General features: G+C 37.6%; 1 protein-coding gene across 1 annotated transcript in view; it reads left to right on the top strand.

Moving 5' to 3' along the window:
• The first annotated feature begins 801 nt into the window (after positions 1 to 801).
• Positions 802 to 17,762, top strand: part of MUC2 (mucin 2, oligomeric mucus/gel-forming) — a 67,378-nt gene continuing 50,417 nt past the window's right edge. Inside the window, exons 1-18 of the mRNA XM_054068123.1 lie at positions 802 to 871; positions 2,487 to 2,751; positions 4,347 to 4,461; positions 5,134 to 5,224; positions 5,622 to 5,731; positions 5,969 to 6,185; positions 6,537 to 6,662; positions 7,350 to 7,467; positions 7,787 to 7,925; positions 8,557 to 8,667; positions 9,566 to 9,635; positions 12,165 to 12,302; positions 12,890 to 13,054; positions 14,098 to 14,192; positions 15,080 to 15,210; positions 15,856 to 16,107; positions 17,062 to 17,114; positions 17,394 to 17,503. Coding sequence (XP_053924098.1) covers positions 802 to 871; positions 2,487 to 2,751; positions 4,347 to 4,461; positions 5,134 to 5,224; positions 5,622 to 5,731; positions 5,969 to 6,185; positions 6,537 to 6,662; positions 7,350 to 7,467; positions 7,787 to 7,925; positions 8,557 to 8,667; positions 9,566 to 9,635; positions 12,165 to 12,302; positions 12,890 to 13,054; positions 14,098 to 14,192; positions 15,080 to 15,210; positions 15,856 to 16,107; positions 17,062 to 17,114; positions 17,394 to 17,503 — 2,376 coding nt within the window. The remainder of the gene's footprint in view (positions 872 to 2,486; positions 2,752 to 4,346; positions 4,462 to 5,133; positions 5,225 to 5,621; positions 5,732 to 5,968; positions 6,186 to 6,536; positions 6,663 to 7,349; positions 7,468 to 7,786; positions 7,926 to 8,556; positions 8,668 to 9,565; positions 9,636 to 12,164; positions 12,303 to 12,889; positions 13,055 to 14,097; positions 14,193 to 15,079; positions 15,211 to 15,855; positions 16,108 to 17,061; positions 17,115 to 17,393; positions 17,504 to 17,762) is intronic.

Here is a 17,762-nt window from a genome sequence, read left to right as displayed (position 1 = left end):
CAGTCTGGACAGTAATGTTTTCCCCCTTTCCCAGCCCCCCACAACTTAATATATTCTGACAATCTCTACGATCTTTTTGATGGATTTTCTGTTGCATCGTGACAATGTTCAATAGAACATCTGTTTTGCTGTTAATTCCTTGAACTTACCATGTCACTCCATCTCAGTCATGTTTTAGGCACAGTATGGACTATACCATTGGTTTAGAAGCTCCCCAAGTTTTACAAATGAAAGGAATCCAACAATTGCCTGCATAATGGTTTTAAAATGCATAGTGTACAATTTATGTTTGTAAGGATTACTATTTTCTAAAAGGAGCTTCACAAGCATTGTTTAACTTTTACATAAATCGTTTTATGTGATGGTGAAAAATGAAAAATGCTTTGGCCTTGAAGCCATTGTTTGAGAGTATCTCGTACCGAACTTCCTTCAACGTATTTCTTTGTTTAGACATTCCAAAATTCATTATTTGTTATAGGAGTTATTTAAGGTTAAACTTGGCGTGAGCATCTGAAGGATTTAAAAGCATAGCATCCTATAAATGAAACGGAGCAATAAAAGCGTATGATTACTGAATCAATGTAGTATCATTTCCTGCATACTAAATTCTTTCATTTATGGTGAAAAATACCTGCCTGTTTACTTCTTATCTTCTGTAAATATCACGCCTATTTTTTTTTTACTTCTCCCCTTTCCTCCTCCCTTTGTGTCTCCTCCCCTGTGACAGAATCAATTGCATCAGTGAATACTATATAAAGAATAGTTTTCAGTGGATTTCCCAGTTCGCCCATCTTAGCCACCATGGGGCTAAGGGTTGCCAGCCTTTTTATACTCTGGCTGGCTCTTTCTTATGCAAATGAAATAAAAAAAGGTAAGCTCTAGAAATAAAATTGTAGCAAATTGCCTCTTGGAAAAGAGTGAGAGGATTAAAATACCACTGTGAAGGCCGAGGTGCTTTAAATTTGTTAAACTTTCAAATACTGAGGCTATATATGGCTCAGCCAACATAGGGACATACTCCTCTCTTTGGAGAGATTAGTACTTATATCTACTGCATTAATCTCTAGTTTGATATGCTTGGAAAATATTTTCAGTGTTAGTTTTCTTTCTATATGTTGAGAATTTTCTAGGTGTGGCAACTGCTTGGCAGAAAGCATCTATAGTAGTTTGGGAGGTTCATTGTAACAGCACTGAAAAAAAGTAGATGTTTTTGCCTTCTGTTATTTTGGAATAACATAAATACTTCCTTCAAAAGCCAATGAAGTGAAATTGGACATAGGTCATTTTGTCATTCATAATAATCTGTAAAAGCTCTAGTTTACTCTATTTGATATCAATGTTGTTTGAAGTGTTGAAATGGAGCTGTCATACTGAAACCCATTTTTTGACTAATCAGTGGTGAATTTTGTGCACTGATTGGGCCTAAAGTATTGGTCTTTGTCTGCTGCATCTTGAAATCAGCAATGAGAGGAAAGCGTTATCATGCATTTGGTATCCCAGCTGCGAACTCTGGGAGAATATCTATGAGCCTTCCTTCTGGGGAGAGAAGCATAACAGCTTAACTGGATTTATCTGCTATGATCAATACCGTCAGAGTAAAATTACTTAGAGGTCTCCTTGGTAGTTTTGCTTTTTCAAATTAAACACTGCAAGAAAATCTTGTGAAGATGAGTGGCATGTGTGCTTTTGGTACCTTGGCAAGCTTCCCAAGTATGATCAACTTTCATATTCACCCCTAATCTACAGTCTTGAAATTTATCAGATACTGCATGAATTAGTATAATTTGTTGGTATAGATAGCTGGGGAGGGAACAAATATAATCATCTTCACATAATTTTTTTGCTATTGCAAAAAACACCATTTTTTTCTCCTGCTGTGGTTACTTTCTGATCCATCTTCTGAAGAGTTTCCACTCTGAAGTAATAGAAATCACTACTTCTGTTAGGGAAAGAAAGAATTCTTTAAAAACTGCCGTTGTGCAGAAGTTCTTTCATAACACTTAACCTATTTGCTTTCCAGTATAGGAGTGGTACTTCCTTGCTTTTGTAACTCTGCTTCCTTTCTAGCACATGTTGCATAGGGGAAGAGAATAATTCTTAGGAATGTTTAATATTGCTAAATATAATACTACAATTCAGAATAAATTCATACTTTTGGCAAAGTGGCTTCATTGCACGGATTCACCAGCTTGTTAGTGGTCAGAGGCTTAAATTTCCCCACCTCATGTAGACAAGTTACTTCACCTGAGTAAGGATCTTAAGATATATTCAGGTCTCAGCAGTGTTTGTTAATGTCTTATTTTCACTAGAGATTCAGATCTCTTCTGATTAACAGGCATATACTCAATGAGGTTTGAGATTTTTAGAATCACTGTGCACACAATTGCAAGTGGTTTCTACTGTATAATACAATGCTTAACTTTTCTTAGTGCTAGCTCATTCATCTAACTTTTTTTCATGACTATTTCTCTTTTATCACTTAACAGGAAGAACAAGAAACCATGGCCACTATGTCTGCAGTACTTGGGGAAACAACCATTTCAAAACTTTTGATGGAGATATCTATCAGTTCCCTGGCATGTGCGAATATAATTTTGCTTCTGACTGCCGAGAGTCATACAAGGAGTTCTCCGTCCACATTGAGCGTGGTCTGAATAGCAATAACCACCCTGAGATCCAGTATATTCTGATAACAATCAAGGAATTTACAGTGTACCTCAGACCAAAAGTGACTGTGGTGGATGGACGGATGTAAGTTCCTTTAGTATAATAGTATTTCTTGGAAATGTCCTGGGAAGATAAAAGTAGGATTGTTCCTTCACACAGCTATCTGTATACCATTAACGTAACTGCTGTGAGTACTTCCACAAGCCAAAAAATTGTTTCAGGGAGGGGCTTTAGTATTAATTGTCCTTTCTACACTGGCATAAGGGATTATTTAAGAACAGAAGGCTTGTAGAACAGGTTTTTGCTGCATGGGGGATTTAGTCTTTTGTAGAACTTAATTTCCCATATTGCTCTTTAAAAGCATATGATCCATTGTCGTGTAAAATTGCATTTGACACTACTGAAGTGCAAACTGTGAAGCAGAAAAATGCATGAATTTGCCTTTACCTTATTCACTGCTTAATTGAAAATCCTAGGATTAGGAAAAAAAAGATAATTATTCGATGCTGTGATGGCTGAAAGATAAAAATCTGTCCAATGTTTTATAACCCCTCTCAAAAAAAAAAAGATCTTTAAGGCCTAGCTGTCCGGAGGATGAATGATGCAGCCAGAAGTAGAAATGATGGCTTCTGATTTCCTGCCTAGGATTTAGATGTGGAAGTCATTTGACCATGTTAAAAATATCTGAGATAAATAGTAGAAAAAATCCCAGTGGCAGGAAATTAGGAGATCAGTTCTCACAGTCAAAAGACTAGTTAAGTGGAGATGTGCAGAGGTCTGCATTAATCCTGATAGGTAACAATTATACTGACAAAATTGTAGGAAAATTTACTGCTTGTTTTTACCGGATTCCAGTTCACACTGCTTCTGTTCAAACAGACTAGAGTTCTTTAGATTGTAAAGGATGACACTGCTTGCCCCAATCCATTTATTGTTGAATGAAGTTCAGCAGTGTGACTTGTTACACAGTGCATGTTAAGACAAATGTACAAGAACAGGATGGCGATCTGGTGAATTGATTCCTTACCAGATGAAACCATCTATGCTTAGCCTTCTGCAAAATATCTTCTGTCACATTAGCATGCCTTGCTGTCACTGTTAACAAGCTTGATCCTGTCAACTGGAATCTGAAAGAAGCTACTGAATTCTTCTTAACATTTTCCTTTCTTTTCAAATGTTTGTTGACAGTCCCTGTATCTGCCTGTGCTTTTTGAACTCTCTTTTGAGAAGCAGGATCCTTGCAAAGGAATGTTCATTCTCTCTGAAATTGTTGTCAGATCTATTGGTAGAGAAAAGCTACCATTTATGTTGTTACATCTTGCACTGAAGTAAATTCTTAGTGAATGTTTGAATATCTTCTGTTAATACCACAATAATGATGGATTTTCTGTTGATTAAGTTTGAGATATCTGGCATTTTTGCTTTCGTCTTAAAGAACTCTTATCCCCAGGTAGGCTTTGCCTCTGAAATTGCTTTGCCTTTCAAAGGCAATGAGTTATCATGTTAAGGGTCAGAGAGAGACGATTTTATGCCTTGTTAAAACAAGGCATCCTGTGCAGATGGGATCAGGCAAAGAAGAAACTGGTTTCTTGATTCATTAGTGTACTTGACTTATTACATATATTTGTGTCACCCTTCATGTTTCTGTCCTGATGGAAAGTCTCTGATTTCCTTCCTAGTGTGAAGACACCTTACTACAGCTCTGGTATGCTCATTGAGAGCAACGACATTTATACCAAGGTTTATGCCAAATTAGGCCTGATTCTGATATGGAATCAGGAAGACGCACTGATGGTATGTATGATCCAAGTCTTTTTTATCGGTATTTCCTGGGTTTAACAGACTACTATATACTGGACAGAAGTAGCATCTCACACACTAAACAGAGCTAAAGTGTTAGGCAGACTCATCAAACTAATATGCACAGTAGCTTCTTTAAAAAATAAAAAGTTCCTTTCTCTGGAATTTGATAGAGGTAACAGTATGGCATGCAGATGATCTTACTGGTCTCAAGAAGGAGATAAAAGAGCTTTCTGAGAAATAGGTAACAGTTTTGCTATTGCACCCTCATGATAAAATATGCTTTTTCCTTCATTTGTCTTTTAAAGGTCTGTCATCATCAACTTTTCTAAGTTACAGCTAAACCCATATTTTATCCCGATAGAGTGAAAAAGGGGCTGGGGAGGGTGAGGGAAGCTCTGTGATTTTAAGAATATTTTCCCTTTTGCCTTAATTCCCATGGTGGTTCCCGACATTATTGAAACACAGGAGTTTCAGTCACTTCTTTCTGTTTTCTGTGTTTCATTTTGCATCTATCTGTGTGTTTATTAACTATATTACAAATTCATTTATAATAACCACTACTCTAAGAGTTTTCAGTTCACCATTACTTCCATCAGTTAGCAATTTCCCTTTCAAGTAAACCTGCTTGCTTTTCTGTTCTTTCTTTTTCTTTCCATTACCTAGGTGGAGCTGGACAGCAAATTTAATAATCATACATGTGGTCTCTGTGGCGATTACAATGGAATTCCAGTCTACAATGAGTTCATTGATGGTGGTGAGTCATCCTACCACACAGAAGATCGCACAGAAGACAGGCTCATAAGCCTTGTGCTTAGCAGCATCACAGGAGAGCAAATTTCACCTGACAAATTTCTGTGACTGCCCTAGAATAGATGTTATGTGCCAGTACTGCATTCCTTATCTAAGTTTATTTTATTCCACATGAATCATCTTATTCTTTTCTCTACTGGCCCTCTTTTCTTGTTACCACTTTACATTTTTAAGCAGGCTTACACATAATAGACAAAATTCAGAGCAGACACTTGAGTCTGACAGACATGCTTCATACCATAGTAACTGTTTTGCTTGATCAGGAGAGTACTAGGAATCAGATGCTCCATGTTGTCAATTTTTGGGACTCAGCAAGCCCTCTTTGTAATTTTTGCTTACAGATGCAAGCTACAATTCAATTACGTATGGGAATTTACAGAAGATCAGCAAACCCAATGCCAAATGTAAAGATCCTGATGAAAGTCAGGCTCTTCCAAGCTGTAACAGGCATGTGAGTATTCCTGGTGGTGAACTCCGCTTACACGGCCATAACCACACCCTTGTGCTATGGGGAGTTACTGTGTGAGGAGCTGGGAGGACTTCGTCTCTTCCAGGGCAAATGGTTTCTTTTTCCTTTCTTAATTAACTGTTGATCTTCAGAAGACAATAGTTTTTATGAAAAGATAGGAAGTGTCTAGAGGGTTAGGTGCTTACAAATCTCCTAAATATTATTACTCTTCCTCCTCAGCGTCATGAGTGTGAGAGGCTGCTGACTTCCCCTGCATTTGCTGATTGTCGGTTACGACTTAATTTGGAAATGTACATCCAAGCCTGCATGCAGGACAAGTGTGCATGTACTGGAAATGAGGACTCCTTCTGCCTCTGCAGTACTATCTCTGAATATTCTCGCCAGTGCTCACATGCAGGTGGTCGGCCAGGTGAATGGAGGTCACAGCACTTTTGCCGTAAGTAGCTGTATATATTTTATGAAGAAACAAATATTTCTTGTTCTTCCTGTTTTCTTCTTCTATTACTTTTGATATTATGAAGTCTTTTTCAGTAAGTAGAAATTCCGTTCCCATTAAAAAACTGAGAGGACTGATACTGTTGATGAGTGGGATAATTTGCATCATTTGAGATCAAAAGAAGAAAATGCAAAAGACAGGGATAGAAGTTCAGAAGCAGACACTTTTCTAGATAAAAGTCTGGCTTGTGACACCACTGACTTGAGGGGAGCAGGGGATATGATCTTTGGTTTCTGGGGAATGATGAACTTTACATTCAAATAACTGAAAGTGTCTTTCTCATTCTTTCAGCCAAGACCTGTCCTGATACTATGATCTACAAAGAAAGCAGCTCACCCTGCATAGATACTTGCTCACACTTGGAGGTCAGCAGCCTTTGTGAGGATCACTACATGGACGGTTGTTTCTGTCCTGAAGGCAAGTATTATTCTAGCTGTCATATATGGAACAAAAAAAAAAAAAAAAAAGCTCTGGCAAAGGAGGTCATAGCTAAAATATTAAATGTAGTCAAATTATATCTTAAAATTTAGTAGTAGTGCTCATTATCCTCCCTCCCTCCAAGGAAGCGTGATTATAATGTTTTTATAAAAGGAGGTAATATTTGATTTTATAGTTAACGACAGGTAATAAATCCGTTTTAGTTCTCAATGAATAGACCTCTGCTAATGTATCGAAAATCGTGCGTTTTAGGTTGAGGTTGAATAGTTCTGAGACAATGGACATAATTTGCCCAGAGATTGATAATGAGGGACAGTGGGTGAAACTCTCAGACTTACTGTCAACCTTATCTAAAAATACAATGATAGTCTAAAGAGTGTGCCAGAACTGAAAATCTAAATGTGTAAAATTCAGAGATTGTTCTTGTATACTTATACTAAGCTTTTCATCTGTTATATAAATGGATAGACTTCGATTTTCAAAGTGGATAAAAGTGTTTTGCGTGTATCTTATATAACAAAAAAATAGAAATAGCATTCTTCACAGTTTTGATAGTCTCAGAGTCTGCTTTCTGTGTCAAGCTGAGAGCAGGCTTCCCCTGAGTTTCTTCTCTGGAAATTGCTTATTTCAGAAAGAGCTGGTACAGTTTACTGTTGTGCATTACAGGAACTGTATATGATGATATTACTGAAAAGGGCTGCATACCTGTTAGTCAGTGCCACTGCAAACTGCATGGAAAGGAGTATTCACCTGGAGAAAGAATTACCAATGAATGTGAAGAATGGTAAGGATCATGATTTTTTTATACACTTTTCTTTGTAAATAGATCTGATTTTTTCAGTCTTCCACTTAGTCACAGGAGACTTTCTGAACATGTTCTGAACATAATATTTAAGTTGCATATCTATACAATCAATTTTCTGAAAAATTTCTTTTACCCATGGCGTATGGCAGAGGACAAATATTAAGCAAACCATCAAAGATGCAGTTTTAAGTCACCTGGGGATATCTTGCTGTTTGTTAGTTATACAGATGCTTTCAGTGCTCTCAAGTCCTGTAATATCTACAAACATTTTTAAAATTATTTGTTTGTCTGTTTATAGCACCTGTGATTCAGGCAGATGGACGTGCAAAGATCTACCCTGTCCAGGCACATGTTCAGTAGAAGGAGGTTCCCATATTACCACCTTTGATGGGAAGAAATACACCTTCCATGGAGACTGTTATTATGTGTTGGCCAAGGTACTGTGTAACTTTGGGCTTTTCCCTTGTAGAGTAAATACAAGTATTTGGGCACTGATACGTAACAGCTGTGAATTGTTATTTTATTCCATTTTTAAGGCATGAGGGAAGCAGAAATATTGAAAGCTGAACTGGGAAGTTCTGGATGGGCTGCAACAATCCTAGACGTTGTTGGACAGTGATTGCAATAGGTGGTTAACTTAGTCAGTAGACTAAGTATGCTGCCATGATCCAGTGGAGTCCTTCATGTAAAAGAACTCAAAGGATTACTCTGACTTCATGGATAACTACTCTGCAAAAATTGTCAGTTCTCAGGATTAGAAGCTCTCAGACAGATCTGTAATAGCTGTTTCTGTGTCTGAGTGACAAAGTTAGTTAGGGAAAGGAGCTAGGCAGCTCTTTTCATTCATCTGTCCCTAACATATCTAGTGCTTGTTCTTCTAGAGAATGACAAAGATCTTACTGAATTTGTTTGAAAGACGGTTCAACTTCCAGAGCCAATGTTGAAATGCTGGTCTTAATAGTTGAGTTCTGTAGTTATTGTAACTGATGACATTAGTCTCTGTTTTGTAAATCTTCTTGTGAGATTTTATTTTTGGACTAATGGACTTTCGTTTCCTTGTGATTATAGGGTTCTGTAAATGACAGCCATGCTCTCCTGGCAGAGTTAACTCCCTGTGGATCAACAGACAGGCAGACCTGTTTGAAGACTATTGTGCTGTTAGTAGATCACAAAAAAAATGTAAGTGTTCTATGGGTTCTGGTAGATATGCTGAAAATTAGCATGTTTCCCTTACTGTGGCCCAATAACTACTTCTTCTGGAGTCATCATTGTGGATAGATAATTCACCTCAGACAACCTGAAAAAAAAATCAGGCTTCTGTCTCAAGAACTCAAAGTAGACCTAAACTGAACAAAATTACTTTCAACTGGCCGAAAGTAATGATACCGTTCTTCCTCTGCTCACTCTATTTTACTTTATTCAGATATAATTTCATAGATCTAATGGAGTTCTTTTTACAAAAGCTTCCCTCTTTGAACGTTGACACAATCCAACCTTCTTAAATATTTGAATTTTCATTCACTTTAGTATTCTGTTTGGTTATAAGAATATCTAAACTATATTTATACATAATTTTACATACATGTACACGTATTTTTTTCTACCACGTGTCTGGTCTTCCACATTCTTGCCAACATAACTAGAACAAAACCAAACCAAATCAGAAACCCACCATTTCGTGTTTCTGTTTTGTAAGGAGTTTAACAAGCTGCTTTTTTATCATGCCATACTAAATCATTACACTGAGGCTGTGACACAACGTTTACATGTAGTAGGAACTTGCTGGAGATCCTGAAGTCCAAACATTTTCTTCTACTTCACAAAATCAAGGTGCCCAATATAAACGAGTTTTGCATTTCATTGCTGCTAGACAGATGTAAATAAAACACTGAATAGCAAGACTTGTACCCCACAAGTCTGCTGCAAAAGTCAGTTTTCAGACAGATTTCTCCTTTCAAAGATCTTAAGTTCTATTTGAATGTGCATAATGTCTCCCCTCTTACCTTTTTTTTTTTTTTTTTATTTCCTTTTCCTCTCAGTACCTGGAACCTCATTAGTTATATTTGCTATTATACAGGTGGTGGTTTTCAGATCAGATGGCAGTGTGTTACTGAATGAGATGACAGTGAATGTGCCTCATGTGTCAGGTAAGGGACATAGCCTTGTATATCATATGTCAGACACCTGATTTCTTATGTGGGGAGTTGTTTCCAGAGGCAAAAGTGGAAGAGGAGCCCATGGATTTTGTTCAGATTTTGCAACAACTTGAGGATGAATGCAATTTGATGGTCATCACTGAAAATTCATAGGTAGACTGACTGTGTACAGCAGATGACTGAACAAAAAATGTGCCTTCAATTTTTTCATGTATCTAGACCATAATTCTGTGTGCAGATTGGGAAAGAGGAATTGTCGTGTCTTAATGCAAAGCAGATAAGTTAATCTGTCATTAAAGAGGGGTATTTAGCACTTCCGTGTCTGTCTACATGGTGTGGGCATGTCCTGGCTTTCAGTCGTGGTGAGGTGCTATACGACTTCCTCTCTGTGCTTTTTCTTTCCTGTGGGAAGAAAACCTAGCAGAAGGGAACTAACTGATGTGTTTTCTGGCCAGTCGGGCAGGAAAGAAGGATGTACTGTGTAGCACCCTCTCATCTTCCCAGCTCACTTGAGATCTCAGCATCTTTTTGTATAATCAGTGTATTTAGAGAGACGTCTTTGGGAGCTGACTCAGATTGCCTAATTTAAGAGTTTAACTTCTAGTGGAAGGTCATTCTACAACAGCAGCTCTAAGCTCAGGAAGTAACTTTTGAAAGGAATCTAGAACTTCTCTTTATCAATCCTTTTTAGATATGTTCAGGTATGTATGTGTTGCTTGTTATTTACCAGCCATCTGCAGATGACAAGTTACTTCCAAGAAAGTAATTCTTTATCTGAAAGGACAACTGTTAATGGGATGATATGTTCTTGAATGTTTGCACAAAAGCAATTACAGTGTGTAGCTGAAAGTTTAGAGAGATTGAAGAAATAGACCATCTAATAAGTAGATTAAATAGATAAATATAGTCTATAATAATAGATTTGGTATAAGAAATTGATTAGCCAGTACGTGGTGGGTTTTGGACTCTGTTTCTCACCATATCCTTCTGGACAAGATGTCCAGCATGCAGCTAGCCAAGTCCATAACTCATTGAGTGAACAAATAGCTGATTGGTCAGGCTCAATGAGTTATAGTAAATGTGGTTACATCAGGCTGGCACCTGTCACCAGTGGGACTCCCCAGGGCTCAGTTCTAGGCCCACTGTTCTTTAATGTTTTTATAAATACAGGAGTGAAATGTACATTAAGTTTGCTGATGATATAGGAGGAGCTGCAGACTCCCTCAATGGTAGAGAGATCTAGACAGATAGGAGAGCTGGGCAATCACCAACTTTATGAAATTTAACAAGAGGAAGTACTGGATTCTACACCTGGGAAGGGATGCATCGTATGTAGATTGGGGAATGAGAGGCTGGAGAACAGCCCCATGGAAAGAGATCTGGGTGTTTGGGTGACTGTGATTGAAAATATGCGCCCTGGCAGTCCATAGGGTCAATTGTGTCCTGGGGTGCATCAAGCACAGCATAGCTAGCTGGCTGAGGGAGGTGGTTGTCCCAATCTGCCTTGCACTGGTGTGGCCCCACTTCAAGTGCTGTGTGCAGTTTTGGGTGCCCCAACACAAGGAGGACATTGGACAATTTGAGTGTGTCCAGAGGAGGGTGACCAAGATCATGAAAGGTCTCAAGGGCAAGACTTATGAGGAGCAGTTGAGGTCATTTGGCTATTCAGTTTAGAGAAGGCTAAGGGTTGACCTTGTTGCAGTCTACAACATCTTCAAGAGCAGCAGCAAAGGGGGAGGTGCTGATCTCCTCCCTCTGGTGACCAGCAACAGGACACAGGAAATGGTACAAAGCCACATCAAGGGAAATTCAGACTGGACATTAGGAAAAGGTCATTCACTGTGTAGGTGGTCAGTCACGGGAACAGGTTCCCAGGGGAGGTGATCATGGCACCAAACCTTTCAGAGTTCAGGAGCATCTGGATGATGCTTTTAGCCTTACATCTGGTTTAGTTTTAGGTAGCCCTATGAAGAGCAGGGAGCTGAGCTCAGTGCTCTTTATGGGTCCCTTCAAACTCAGTATATTCTATGATTCTATGCTTCCAATTATGAAGCCAGATTCCTCCACTATGATGGTCTTGTATGTCAGTTTTTCTATAGTTGCTTGATTAATTTATGTATAAGCATCTAACAACCTATTAGTAGTATTTAGCTCTGTACTGGCTTGTAGATACATGCCTATTACTTATTGCATGCAACAGTGCCAGCATAATACTTCCTTAGAAAATCTCTTGCTCTTCAGATTGCTAAGCATTAACGAGTTAGCAGAGAAGCTGTCTTGCAGAAAATCTGTATTTAGTTCTGATCCCAGAGAGGAGTCATTATTAGTAATAAACTTATGAAGTTAGTGGGAACCAGCATTATGTCTAGTTGGCTAGTGAGTTTTAGAGAAAAAAAAATTATTAATTTGATCCTGATCTCAGATTTTTCATAGTGGGTAAGACTTTAGAATCTAATAAGGAGTGTTTCTTTCAGCAGCCTATGTGTGTATTTACTGCATAATTCTTGTTTTGTTTTTCAGCCAGCTTCTCAGTATTCAAGCCATCTTCCTACTACCTTGTTGTAAAAACTTCTTTTGGGCTTCAGCTCCAAATTCAGCTGTTTCCACTCATGCAACTGTTCGCAATTGTGGATCAATCACTTCAAGGAAAAGTTCAAGGCAAGTGTCTATTCAAATGGGAAGAAAATCCACACTGTTCCACAGCCGAAGAATCATGTATTCTTCAGATGGATGATAATTCATGCTAGTTACTGGTATAAAGGAGGAAAACTAAAAGCAGAAACAAAAACACTGGAAGAGAATTCATTCAGGCAAACTAGAAATGCTTTTTTATTATTTCATATTGAAGTGATCTATCACCCTGGTGCTGGTATAGTAATGTTTCTAAGAATATTTATTTCTTTTGTGTTCAGCTTAATTTTTAACTATCCAAAAAAAAAAACCAAACAAAGCTTTTGTTGCATTTTTGGTTTTAATATCGTCAGAAATCATAAAACATGCAAGTTAGGGCAGTGATCTCCTGAGGCAGAGGTCTTTTCATGAAGACTCTTTTTCTCAAGAGATTAAAGATTTAAAATAGGTTTCCTGAATCCTCAGTGCTTATGGTATGCATTAATATTGAAGTGGCGTAATCAGCTGTATGAACTTCTCTTTCTAGTGTTTGTGATCAGTTGTTCCCTTCCCTATGACATTTTAGAATGAGATTGAGTAATAATTAGCTAATATTATACCTTCTTTTTAAATAGGTCTTTGTGGAAACTTTAATGGAATGGAAGGTGATGATTTTAAAACAACCAGTGGGCTGGTAGAAGCTACAGGATCTGCCTTTGCTAACACATGGAAAGCTCAGTCCACCTGTACAGACCAGGTAGAAAAGCTGGAAGACCCCTGCACTCTCAGCATTGAAAGTGGTAAGCACACTAATACATCAGACAGTTTACTTCTGTCAGAATGAGCACTGTTAGCTGTATATTACTGCAACAGATGTGTAAGAGTTGTAATATGTAATTGAAGTGTTTTTAAAGGACTGCCAAATTAATAATTGGTGACTGCGTGTATATATATATGAGCACTGTTTTTCCATCAATTTGAAGTGAAAGTTAGATGGTGACTGTAGAGGAATCCTGAGCCAGAGGACAGGGAAACAAGGTCATTAATTTATACTATCTGCAAAAGGAGTTTGTATTTCCTAGTATCATTCATCCCCATGTTTAACTTAGCTTTCTGATCCCCAAATGGAAAGAGCTGTCACAATACCATGTAGTCAAATTGCAGCAGTCAGGTATGATTTTTGCTTTTATGGTTGCATGTCTACTGATAGATAACAGAGAACAGAAGTACATGTACGGCAATTGCGTATACTTTCTCTGGTCTCTGAGGTGCACATAATTCTCACATTACAGCGACGAAGCTGGTGAGGGGGCTGGAGAACAAGTCTTATGAGGAGTGGCTGAGAGAGCTGGGGTTGTTTAGCCTGGAGAAGAGGAGGCTGAGGGCAGACCTTTTTGCTCTCTACAACTGCCTGAAAGGAGGTTGTGGACAGGAAGGAGGGAGCTGGCCTTTTCTCCAAAGTGACAGGGGACAGGACAAGGGGGAATGGCCTCAAGCTCCACCAGAGGAGGTTCAGGCTGGACATCAGGGAAAAATTTTTCACGGAAAGGGTCATTGGGCACTGCAACAGGCTGCCCAGGGAGGTGGTTGTATCACCTTCCCTGAGGGTGTTTAAGGGACGAGTGGACGAGGTGCTGAGGGGTGTGGTTTAAAGAGTGTTAGGAATGGTTGGACTTGATGACCCAGTGTGTCCCTTCCAACCTAGTGATTCTATGATTCTATGATTCTATGATTTTTGTGGTTGCATTGCATTTATGTGACAATGTTACTGGACATTACACAAGGAAGGTAAGTGAATGCAATGAATATTATGATATAATTTCATTTGTCTTATTCTTTGTAGCAAATTATGCTGAGCATTGGTGTTCTTTGTTGAAAAACTCAGAGGGTCCTTTTGCAAGATGTCATTCAATCATTGATCCTTCAGAATACTATAAGGTATTGTGATCTTGCACTCTTTTTAGTACTGCTTTATTTCAGACAGACCACTGTAGATGTTTATAACTGTTCAAACATTTGAGACATTACTAAGTAGCTTAGCTATAAAAGGTTGTGAAGATTTTGAGGCAGAATAGTACCAAAAGCATCCCATGATGACATTCTTCTGAAGTGCTGCTTTAGAAAAAAGTAAATTTGTTCTTCTGTTTTCTTATGTTTTGTATTTAATGTACATTCTATTGAATTGGATATTTGAACTGCAAAGAAGATTCAAGAGATGCAGCTATACACAGAAAGTTTAAGTCTGGGTTTACATGTCAGTTGCTATTAAGTCGGGGTAAGAGGAGGAGTTCTCCTCTATTGTTTGGAGTGTAACACCAAATCATTTTCATATCGGAATCTCCATGGTTTCTTTTTCCTCCATGTTCATCACTGTTGGGTGGTACACAAGGTTTATTTGAGAAAAAAAGAAGAAAATCATAAGTCTTTGCTCATACCTGGAACTCAGTCTGAGCTCAACTTTTCTGAAGATTTTCATAAATCTGGTTAATATTTTGCCATTGTGATTTTTAATTTTTATGGACCTCTGCATTTTTAAGTTGTACCTGAGAAATAATAGTATCAAAGTCCTTTAAGAAACGTGTTGTTAGGAGACTGGCTACTTTTTGAAAGTTTGAGAGGCTTAGTTTAGGTTAGGATAAGCTTGCATTTTCAAAGTATATGAAATGAAGCAGCAGTCTCTAGTCTTTGTCTATTCCTTCAATTGCTCTTTGATCATGGAATGAATAAAAACATCAGAAAAAAGTCACAGGGTATTTCATAGCTTCTGAGTTACCATTGCCCATTGTTTTCCTGTGGACTTCCTGACCCTTTGATTCTTTTTTCAGAGATGTAAATATGACACCTGCCTCTGTGAAGACAATGAAGAATGCTTGTGTGCTGCCCTGTCTTCTTACTCAAGAGCCTGTGCTTTCAAAGGGATCATACTGGGAGGCTGGAGAAAAGATGTCTGCAGTAAGTAGAGGAACTGTAATCCCAATGCAATTAATTAGACATGAGAAATAAATGGGTTCTGTCTGAATTTGGTTGTCAGTGGTCTCAGTGTTAAAGCATTTTGAGTATCTTAGAAATGTCTAATGGACTTACAAAAAGACAAAGCTTATAATGTTTACTAAATCATATTATATTCCTTAGCGGCCATTTTTTCACGTGTAAAAGTAGAAAGCTATAATTTTCACTTACACCTTCTTCCTCCGGTTTAAATAATAATACTATTTCTGTCTTTGACTAATTCAATCACAGCCATCATGGTTTTTACACCATCTTTGCTTTTCCATGTCTTTCTTTATCATTGTGCTTGCTTTACATCAACCGTACATTGTCATTGAGACTATATCGTGCTCTCTCTGTAATTATTAGTATGTGAAACAAATATGGGTTTGAAAGTAGAAACTATTAGTAGAAGTTAAAAAGTAGTCTTCAACTAATAAGTTAGGAGAGCATTACTTGAGACTTATGATATTTTTGTACTTTAATAAAATCTAAGGCAGTATTTTGCCTTTGCATGTTACACAGCCAAAGAAACATAGCATGGAAAAGTCAAGGCTAAATTGTCCATCCTGCTTCCCTTATTTATCAGTTTGTTCATTTTCCCTCCAGCTAGTGAAATGTCTGCCTGCCCAGGAAATCAAATCTTCCTTTACAATCTTACAATGTGCCAGCACACCTGTCGTTCCCTTGCTGACGGTGAAAAACAATGCTTGCAAGACTTTGCTCCTGTGGATGGCTGTGGCTGCCCATATAATACATACTTGGATAACCAGGATAACTGTGTGCCTATCTCCGAGTGCCCTTGTTATTACAAGGGATCGTACCTGGAACCAGAGGAATATGTCACAAAAGATGGAGAACGTTGGTATGTTTTATTGTGGCGTCTTATTTCGAGGGATAAAAGCCCTTTTAAAATTTGCTTATTAGGAGTAAAATGCTTAGTCTTTTTCTGGTGCTTTAATGAACAAAATTTGCTTATTGGGAGTGAAATGCTTTGCCTTATTTTCGTGCTTTAATGAACACTTACAATACATTCCATACCATCTTCATGCTGAGAAAAACACAATATTGCTGAAATGTAATTTATTAATAAATGAGAAATGCGTCTTTATTTGGAGCTGTGAGTACTGCCCTTCATAGATACATGAAATTCTGAAGCTGCATTATTAATACAGCTTTGTTGAACAAAGGAGTAAAAGGAAGATAAAAGGACAGCTACAATGTTATGTTGCTGTTTCCACTTCTCTCAGAGACAGATTGCTTGTGTTTTCCACTGGAGGCAAGTCCACTTGACGTGTATTTACAACAGCATAGGCTTTTGAAAGCAACTTTCATGAATCCGGCATTTTCTACCATGAAATCTGACAATAGTTTATAGAATGATTCATCAGTGAAAACTAAAATATTAATACTTCCATTTCTCATCTGGCATGTGAAGCCAACAAATTCGCTGCATGAGTCGAATAGGCATAAAAAGACACTGTGTATCCAAATAAGGGGTTTGATTTAAATTATCATTATTATCAGTTTCATTATTATCTGTTTCCTGAGTCATCAAAAGCATAATATTAAGTATTAACAGAATAGCTGTCATTTCTTAAAATATAACCTTTCTGTGCATTGTGCCTAAAATCTTGCTACACTTTTTCTCCAAGTGAAAATTCGTAAGTGCACTTTAATAGAGTTCACCTAGAAATATCAGTGGAAATTACTCAGGACATCTCTCATACTCTCAAATTTATATAAGCAAATCCTTAGATTTAAATTGAAGACACTGAGCTTACTTTTTGAATTTTTTTTTCTTTCACTTCTTTTCTAGTGTTTGTCGAAATGCGAAGGTCCAGTGTACATCAGTGACGATAAGAATGAAAAGTAAGCAGCATTCTATGAAGCAAAATTCTAAAGAAACCATAACCAAACATCCAAACCCAAACCTACACTTTCCACTTGATTTTTCCACATATTTTGTGTTTGCTTTTTTTCTCTTTCTGTGAAACATATCTGCATTTTCACTTTGTTCTTTCTTCACTAAACCTCCTTTTTTGGTAAGATTAGACATACCCTGTGACTTCTGTCTCAGTAACTATCACCTTTCACACATATTTCCTTTGCCTTTTCTTGATTAACCTAAACCAAAAATGTACCTTTCAGGTGCAACAGACTGTTCTTCTAATAAGACCTACTTTGACTGCAACTCATCCCCAACGTGGACTTCGCGAACGCCTGTACAACTTAGCTGTCATACTCCTCAAACTGATCATGTATGCATTGAGTTTTTTCCCATGTCATGTTTCCTTTATTCTGTATTCTATAAATGATGCAGTGCAACACAGATAATGCAGTTGTAATTAGCAGTTTTATTTGGTTTAAGTTTCCTTTTTTTCTTTCCAATGGTATTATTCTATTAGAAATTTCATTATGATTTCCTTTATGGTTTTCCTCACCTTTTTCTTTCTACTGTGTATTCAATAGAGTAATATGAAATGTGATTTGAGTTTTGAGTCAATCAAAAGAGAAAAG

This window comes from Cuculus canorus, chromosome 5 (genome assembly GCF_017976375.1).
Source record: "Cuculus canorus isolate bCucCan1 chromosome 5, bCucCan1.pri, whole genome shotgun sequence".
NCBI classification, from domain to species: domain Eukaryota; kingdom Metazoa; phylum Chordata; class Aves; order Cuculiformes; family Cuculidae; genus Cuculus; species Cuculus canorus.
This window is presented reverse-complemented; position numbering and strand designations above follow the sequence as displayed.